This window comes from Humulus lupulus, chromosome 6 (genome assembly GCF_963169125.1).
Source record: "Humulus lupulus chromosome 6, drHumLupu1.1, whole genome shotgun sequence".
Classification (NCBI taxonomy): Eukaryota; Viridiplantae; Streptophyta; class Magnoliopsida; order Rosales; family Cannabaceae; genus Humulus; species Humulus lupulus.
Genome location: NC_084798.1, coordinates 11136814 through 11145601, shown reverse-complemented (window position 1 = coordinate 11145601; position 8788 = coordinate 11136814). Strand labels below are relative to the sequence as shown.

General features: G+C 34.3%; 1 protein-coding gene across 7 annotated transcripts; it reads left to right on the top strand.

The window, feature by feature from the left end:
• Window positions 1-515: 515 nt before the first annotated feature.
• On the top strand, window positions 516-3865 carry LOC133781647 (uncharacterized). 7 transcript variants are annotated; one of them, XR_009870180.1, is made up of 8 exons: window positions 516-835; window positions 1100-1189; window positions 1517-1582; window positions 1709-1800; window positions 2480-2597; window positions 2688-2781; window positions 2870-2994; window positions 3596-3865. XR_009870180.1 is itself a non-coding variant. In XM_062220703.1 (7 exons), the coding sequence occupies exons 2-6, from the start codon at window positions 1136-1138 to the stop codon at window positions 2730-2732; spliced, it is 375 nt and encodes a 124-aa protein (XP_062076687.1). In that variant the 5' UTR covers window positions 516-810; window positions 1100-1135; the 3' UTR covers window positions 2733-2781; window positions 2870-3865. The 7 variants fall into 7 exon arrangements, 4 of the variants coding, with proteins under 4 accessions (XP_062076687.1, XP_062076684.1, XP_062076685.1 ...); XR_009870181.1 differs by having other exon boundaries at window positions 3588-3865; XR_009870182.1 differs by having other exon boundaries at window positions 2867-2994.
• The last annotated feature ends 4923 nt before the right edge of the window (window positions 3866-8788 follow it).

Here is an 8788-nt window from a genome sequence, read left to right as displayed (position 1 = left end):
AGAACCGACCTACCATTTCATTATAAAAATACATTATTGAAGATCCTCTAATTTGTTTTATATTATTGAAATTTTAAAATATATGAACTTATTTAAACAATACATATATATAATTTATTTGGGTATGGAAAAAATATCTACTTATTAATATTATATATATTATAATTTTTAAAATATAAATAAATTAATAAATTATTTGTAATTAAAAAAAATTAATTTAATTTTTATAAATACGAAAATATTTTAGTTTAATTGTATTTATAATTTAAAAATAAAAAACTTCATAAAATAAATTAGAGTATCTCTTTAATAATATTTTAGAAGACATGATATACTCTAATTTGTTTTAAAATTATTTTAAAATATATTAATTTATTTAAATAATACATATATATATATATAATTTATTTAGGGAAGAAATAAGTATAAACAAATAAATAATTATTAATATTACATATATTATAATTTTCTAATATAAATTAATAAATTAAATAATTATTTGGAATTAAAGAAAATTCAACAAAAACAAAACAAAATTGCTGCATCTTCTCTTCCTCGGCTTCCCACTCTTTTTTCTCATTTGTTCTCGATTTCCCACTCTTCTCTTCTTGACCTGGCCTCCGACGACGCCTCCCGAAGCCTCCCGAAGCCAGCTACCTGAAGCCTCCCGAAGTCCTCGACGCCCAGCCACCTGAAGGCCACCCTCATGAAGTCGTTGCAGGCCAGCCCCTCGAAGCTGTCGCAGCCCAGCCTTGATTCTTTCCCTTGCAGCTCCCGTCGCAATCGTCGTCGCCTCCCAATAAACCCTTGGTCGGACCTCATTCTCTCTTATCAAGTAATATATATAAATATATAGGTGTTTTTTTTTTGGATTTTCTATTAGTTTTTGGGTTTTCTTTGTAGTCCTCGCAGAGGAGGGGTTTTCTTGGTGCCAAAGCAGTCAATAAGGGTTTTCTTGTGTGTGTATTTTTTTAATGGGGTTTGTAAAAGTGTGACAATATATTGATTGTTTAGCTCCGTTTTTGCATGCTCGTGTTTAAAATATATACCCTTCAAGAGAGTTTTGGACGTAAATTGACTTATTCTACTTTTTTAACAGATTATCTATGTAGCCAATAAGGATGGGGTTATTTACATGTGGGATCTTCGTGGAGGAAGACCAGCATCTGCTTTCCGTAGTCATAAAGAAGTAATGTGCATATTTCCTTACTGTGCATCGTTGTGTAATGTTTGAATAAAATTAGCAGTGTAGCTTGAGAAAGATAAAATTTATCCGCTCATGTCATGAATGATGAATGTGTGAACCTTGTTCTTTCTTTAGTAAATTAAATTCATGTTTATTATTTGGAAAGAAAAGTAGAGTAAAAGAGTGTATATAATTGGTCTATATATACGTTGGAACTCAATGGAACTCAAAAATGCAACTTCAATATACTATGTTCTTGCTTTATTGATATACTGATGCTTTTAAATTTTTAGTGGTTGATCATGACAGACTCAATTTTTTATCATCCAGATTTGTCATTCTCCCTTCACATCATTAAAGTTATCATCAGTCAGAATGAAAATTGGACTTCTGAAGGTATCGTTTAATTTTGGAAGGCAATCAAATGATCTTATTTTTACTGCTTGTATGCCCATTAAATAGAGATAAATCTATTATACAACGCCTAATGCTAGATAATATGTTAATTGTTGCTTTCTGCAGGCCCAGTCTGATATAGTTGCAAAAGAGATACAGTCTATTAATATCGATCCATCTTGCCCACACCAACTAGCATTTCACCTTGATGATGGTTGGTAAGTAAGGAAAATAATTTTCTTTTTATATTCCAATACTGACCAAATACTTTTAGTTTTAGACAATCATCTCAACCATGCCTCTTGAAGTTGTGTGTATATGCTTTATTTGTAATCATCTTTTTAACCAGTATGCAGATCTTTTTTGTCAATTTCAATTGCCAGGGTTTAGTACTCGTGTGAACCTTTTTTATTTACTTTGTGTAAAATTATGAATTTGGATATTGAAGAACCTTCTTCTCTTGGGATGAGATTCACTTGTACTTTTATTTATGTGGGGTTTAAGTCAGAAATATCCTTTATTTCAATATTTCTGGTGCAGATCTACGTAGTTGGATCATCCTCTGACAATGGCATTTATTTACTAGATTTCTACCCAGACCACAGTTCTCCCAGTCATGTGGACTTTAAGTAAGAAAATTCTTCCAATTGAAGGTGTTTTATATGGTCGAACAGTACTTCTCTAGAATGAATATGTAGCATTGATCTCTATGTAAACCAATGAAGATTTATTCATTATGTCAATTTGTCCTTTTTTTTACTTAGTGCGAACACTGTGCTTAACACCTTTTCCTAGTTATCATATCATTGCGACTAGCTGTTAGCTGTTTCAAGAGAATGAATGACTTTTCTCAACTTTCTTGTGTTCTGTTGTAATTGTTACTGTATCATCTTGTAGGGAGGATGAGGAGAAAGTATCTGGAATCTTCAAACAAAACCGGTTTGTTCCATTGTCGGAACCTGTCACTTCATGTGCTGTTCATCCTCTTAATGGCTCTATCATAGCGGGAACAAAGGTTTGTCGGTTAGAGAACTGCTACTAATGCTATGTTACTATAGAAGCAGATTCATTGATAATTGTCCTAATGATGATGAATTGATTTCAGTATTCGTCTCTGCTCATGGTTTCGCAAAAACAACAGCCATGTTGAGTTGAAGATTATTACTAAAGAAGTCACCATCATCATCGTTTGCAGCTAGGTGCAAGTCCATTTTCTTTCACCTTATTGTTTTTATGACAACTGATTCATCACTCTAACTAATGAATCAAACTTGTTATGGATAGTAGGGTTGATATTCAACAACTCATCAATCTTGTTGAGATTTGATATTCAACTGCGAAGAACCTCAGCAGCGTTAGAATCACGCTTAAGCTCTTCCATCTGAGGCCTCTGTTTGAAAGATATGTAGAAAGTGAATTTTCATCTGAGCCTTTATTGTTTTTTTTTTTTTTGGATCCCCTGCTGCAGCAAGTCCAAAAACTTGCCATTTTTTTTAATTTCTTAATTTCCAGTGGTTTTTTTTCCTCTAACATGTGTATTTAAATAATTTTAAGATGTTACAAAAGAATTTTTTCTGAAACTCATTTTTGGCATACAATTTGAATTTTTTTTAGTTATGCTGAATTTCAAGAAAGCTTGTCATATTCTTTTGATTTTTGAGTGGTTTGTTTGCTTTAACAAGTGTATTTAAATGGTATTAAGATACCGCAACAGAAATATTTCAAAAACTTTGCATGAAACTCATATTTGGCATTCAATCTGATTATTTAAGTTTATTATGCTGAAACTTGAAAACTTGCCATATATTTTTTTAGAGTTTTGAGCTTTTAGTAGAGTGTTTGCTATAACAAGTGTATTTAAATGATTTTAAGATGCCACAACAGAAATGTTTCAAATTTTTTGCATGAAACTCATTTTTTGCATTCAAACTGATTTTTTTAAAATTTATTATGAATTTTAAGTGATAAGATTACTGCTTTGTATATTGATCATGAATTTTTCTAGCTTCTTAGGAATGGAAGCTATCAATGGCATAACAAAGAATGATGTTGGTGCCTATCAGAGTGCCTGTGGTGGTCATGAAGTTTGTTGCTCTGCTTCTTATGGTTAGAGTTGGGCATTTGTACTATGAGTTATATATGTAAATTTGCATAGATCTGAGTGTATATTTGTGTTATATATATATATATTGAATATTGTAAAATTGTACAAATTTAAGTTTGATTTTCATAGATCTGAAGATTGTAAATTTATTGATATATATTGGTGATGTTAAGTGTATTTTTTTGATATTGGTTCTATTTTATTTGGTGCTCGATTTCAATAGATTTCAATAGTGTGAGGGTTCTATAAGTTAATATGAAAAAATACAGGTAAATATGAAGAAAAAAAACAGAATACCACAAGTCGGTTGGACAACCGACCTACCATATTGTAAACCACAGGTCAGTTAGACAACTGACCTACCATGTTGTACACTATAGGTCGGTTGTACAACGGACCTACCATGTTGTACACCATAGGTCAGTTGGACAACAGACCTACCCTGTTGTACACCATAGGTCGGTTGTACAATCGACTTACCCTGTTGCACACCATAGGTCGGTTGTACAACCGACTTACCCTGTTGTACACCATAGGTCGGTTTGGCGCCAACCGACCTACCATGTGTTTACATGGTAAGTCATTGCATGGGAGGTCGGTTCCAAACCGACTTATGAACGTTTATAGGTCGGTTTTTAACCGACTTCTCATGCAATTTTTGTAGTAGTGTAAGAAACTCTTATTTTTACAAGTTACCTAATAAAATTATGGTATTTTCGCAATGTAAGCTTCATTAAGGATTTGTATGCATAGTTTCACTAATGGTCCAAAAGTCTAGAGTAGTTGGGTCATTACAATGGGTGACGTGGCAGGCGTTTAGTACACGTGGCTGACACCTGGCGGAAGTCTTGTTCGACCATCGACCAGAAAGATTTCCTGGCGCAACGCTCAAACGTTATGCACGACCAGCTTGGTCGTATACTCACTATATTTGGAGAAAATCTTGTGCAGTTATGATCATATCCGAGATTGTCTCCCATGATTTCCTGAGTATCCGATTATTTGGGAAATAATATCAGTAACAGATTCCTGTAGCCCTCCTGGAGCCTATAAATAAGAAAAGGGTAGCTCAAGGGAGGGGACTTTTGGTTTTTTAATTACTTGAGAGTATAGATTTATGGGAGAATTAGAGCTAATACATTACGATATATTGTTTATTATTATGAGGTTGGTGAAACTCATAGAACCCTAGTTCTTTGATCACTCCTTTGAATCCCATATCAATAATAGATCAAGTGGACGTAGGTTGTTACCAGTTTCTGGGGCTAAACCACTATAAATTCTTGTGTGCTTTATTGTTTTTGTCATTACATTCATTCTAACATATCTGTCAACATCAAGCATTTTTGACTCCGTGTCAGTTGACCAAAATCAGGGTCAACAGGTTTATTAATTTATTTAGATATATGATTTCCACAAGCTTGGATCTTTAGAGAATGGTGATGAGTTGCTAGATTTAACATCTGGGTTAGATCACTTGGCAACCTACTACGAAGGTTGTATAGTGAACGGTGTTCAATTTATCACATACAACCGAGATCAAAAGCGCACCACACAGAATAGTGAAGTATCTATTGCTAGAACAGAAGGTTTTAACTATTATGGCACGTTTCAAGAAGTACTGATGTTATCTTTCACTAGTGCATATTCAGTGGCATTGTTTCGGTGCAAATGGTCTAACACTGATCCAAGCAGGAAGAAAACAATCACTGAAAAATAATATCACTAGCATAACGTCAATGGCGAATGGAACAAAGATGAGCCGTATATACTTGCTAGCCAAGCTAAGCAAGTTTTATAATAATTTATTTTTTAATTTTTTTAATTAATTAAATAACAAAAGTTTGATTCAACATTATTTAATTAAATAATTTAATTTAATTTTTATTAAATAACATTATCTAATTGAATAATTTAATTTAATTTAATAAAAGTCTTAAAAATTAATAATGATTAATTAAATAATAAATTATTTTAATTTGTTTATTAAATATTATTATCTAATATTAAGTAGTATTAAATTATTTGAATATAGAAATTGAAAATTTTATTTAATAATTTTTTTTACAATTAATAATGATTAATTAAAAATTACTACATATCTTATAATAATTTATTTTTTAATTTTTTAATTAATTAAATAATAAAAGTTTGATTCAACATTATTTAATTAAATAATTTAATTTAATTTTTTATTAAATAACATTATCTAATTGAATAATTTAATTTAAGAAAAAGTCTTAAAAATTAATAATGTTTAATTAAATAAATAATAAATTATTTTAAGAAATTATTTTAATTTTTTTATTAAATATTATTATCTAATATTAACTAGTATTAAATTATTTGAATATAGAAATTGAAAGTTTTATTTAATAAAATATTTTTACAATTAATAATGATTAATTAAAAATTACTACATATCTTATAATAATTTATTTTTTAATTTTTTAATTAATTAAATAACAAAAGTTTGATTCAACATTATTTAATTAAATAATTTAATTTTACTTTTTATTAAATAACATTATCTAATTGAATAATTTAATTTAATTTAATAAAAGCCTTAAAAATTAATAATGATTAATTAAATAAATAATAAATTATTTTAAGAAATTATTTTAATTTGTTTATTAAATATTATTATCTAATATTAACTAGTATTTAATTATTTGAATATAGAAATTGAAAATTTTATTTAATATTATTTAATTATATAATTTAATTTAATTTATTAATGAAATAAATAATAAATTATTTAATTAAAATTACTTCATATTTTATAATAATTTATTTTTTCTGTCCCGGTATGCTTATGATTGATAGTTGTTGACTACAACCATCGATTACAGGGATATCGACATAGATACGATAAGTTTAAAGTATGAATAATAAAATAATGAATGATTTTTTTTAATTTGAATAACATTATCTAATAAAACATCATAAAATAACATAAGATATTATAATTATTATCCAGTAAATTAGCATTTGTGACGTGGCAGATAATCTCTTGACACGTGGCTGATACCTGGAAGGCGTCTGCTAGAATATCGACCAGGAGACACAGTAGAAGCAGGACAAGCCTGTCTTTCCCACGACCAGTCTGGTCGGTGGTTCCGCTGGCAAGGCAACATTTATGGGAAGATCTTTGTGAATCCCGAATTTATCTCATGCAATCTTCTGGATATCCAATTATTAAGGGGATAATATCTGTAACAATATTGGGTAACCCTCCATGAGCCTATAAATAGCAAGATATAGCTCAAGGGAAGGGACTTTTGGCCTCTGAATCATAGAGATATAGAATTTCTCCTAGTAAATTTGTATTGTTTGTCGGAAGTGTTGAAACTCATTGAACCCAAGTTCTCTGATCACACTTTTGGTTCCATATCAATATCATTCTAAGTGGACGTAGGTCATTACCAGATCCTGGGGCCGAACCACTATAAATCACTGTGTTTTCTTTACTTTTGTCATTACATTATTCTCCTTACATTCGTCTATATCAATCATATTTTGACTCCGTGTCAGTTGGCCAAATCGTGGGTCAACATTCTGGTGCTTTTATTGAGAGGACGATTCATTGCTATTAAAAAAAAAAAAAAATGATGGCGAAAGCAGGAAGGAAAGCTGGCCAGACTGCCGCCGCTGCACCGTCGAATCCACCACCTCCTCCTCCACCTGCAAGCATGGCGGAAGATGAGCCACAACTAGATTTTAAAGAGGAGGAAATGGACGATGCGACGCTAAAGAGCACCCTGGGCGCGTTGCAAGAAGAATTGGCTAGTCTGAGGGCCAATCAAGAGACTGCCGCAGAAGTTATGGCGCGACAGCAACATGAGCTTGATCGTCAGCGGGCGGAGTTGAGTGAGAGACAAGCAGAGGTGGACCGCCGCCAGACCGAGGCCATGGCAGCCCTCGAAGCAGCCTTGCTGTTGGAAAGAAATCAGGCCGCACCTACCTCGCAGCCTAACCAACCTGAAAATGGGCCACCTCAGAAGGGTCCCAATCCTAGCCCACCAATCCATCCTTCAAGTCCGCAAAGGCCCGAGTAGCCTCAGATGCCCCATGACGAAGTCCCACTGGACCCCGAGGCAAATCCACCATCCTAGGATGCTCGGGGTAATTCCCCGCAGCAAAGGCAGAATAAGGCCGAGCGTCAACCTCGTAGTCCTAGGCGCCATGAGAATGATGGGCCAAACCAAGCGAACAGAGGTCACCACCCTCCTGGTAACAAGAGGGACTCGAAACTAGGCTCTGCGGTCCGTGGACCCCCACGGCATAACGATGCACGGGGACACCGCGACCAGCGCAGGCCACCCTCTAACGCTCGGGGCATTTCTGCCAGAGACGGTCCCAGAGGGAACAGTCAGTCTCACAACAGCCAGTCAAGGTTCAGAGATGGTCATGGGTACAACGAGGCTGACTCAGGCAAGGGCAATGCTGATTGGAGAAACGGAAATAGAGGTAAAAGCAGGAGCCAAGTACCTCAAGGTGACCAACCAAATAGACAAGATGCTGGGGGGCAACCCAAACAAAATAATGTCTTCAACCGGCTCGGAGGTAGCGAGCAATGGAGAAGAGAGGAGGACCTGAGAGATGTACTCAATGATCGTCGAGAAAGGCACGGCAAGAACATCCCCCCAGCCACAGAGGCCACCACAATTCCTGCCGCAGTGCAAGCCTAGATAGACGCACTCAATCAGGCTGTGCAGCAGCTGGTCGGAGGAAGGACTTCTTACATCGATCACGACAGGAGGAAAGGTACTCCTTTCGTCCAGAGGATAGCTAATGTCGAAACTCCCAGCAAGTTCAAAATACCTACGCTCCCGAACTTTGATGGATATGGGGACCCAGTCTCGCATGTGAATAAATTTGAGATTCAGATGGACATTCAGAAAGTGTCCGAAGACGCTCGGTGCAGGATCTTCCCTACAACACTTTCTGAAGCAGCACAGGAGTGGTTCTTTAAGTTCCCACCTGCAAGCATAGTTTCCTGGGAAATGTTCGTAAGGGAATTCTACGGACAGTTCTACGCGGGTCGTGTGCACCCAACCGAAGCAAACCAGCTGGTCGAAATTCGCCAGCAGGACGGAGAG

Excerpts from the sequence above, each read along its gene's own strand:
- LOC133781647 (XM_062220700.1), top strand. The coding sequence starts at position 707 with ATGAAGTCGTTGCAGGCCAGCCCCTCGAAGCTGTCGCAGCCCAGCCTT. Across the intron at positions 836-1,099 it reads ACCTCATTCTCTCTTATCAA|ATTATCTATGTAGCCAATAA; the intron begins GTAATATATATA and ends CTTTTTTAACAG. Across the intron at positions 1,583-1,708 it reads TGAAAATTGGACTTCTGAAG|GCCCAGTCTGATATAGTTGC; the intron begins GTATCGTTTAAT and ends TGCTTTCTGCAG.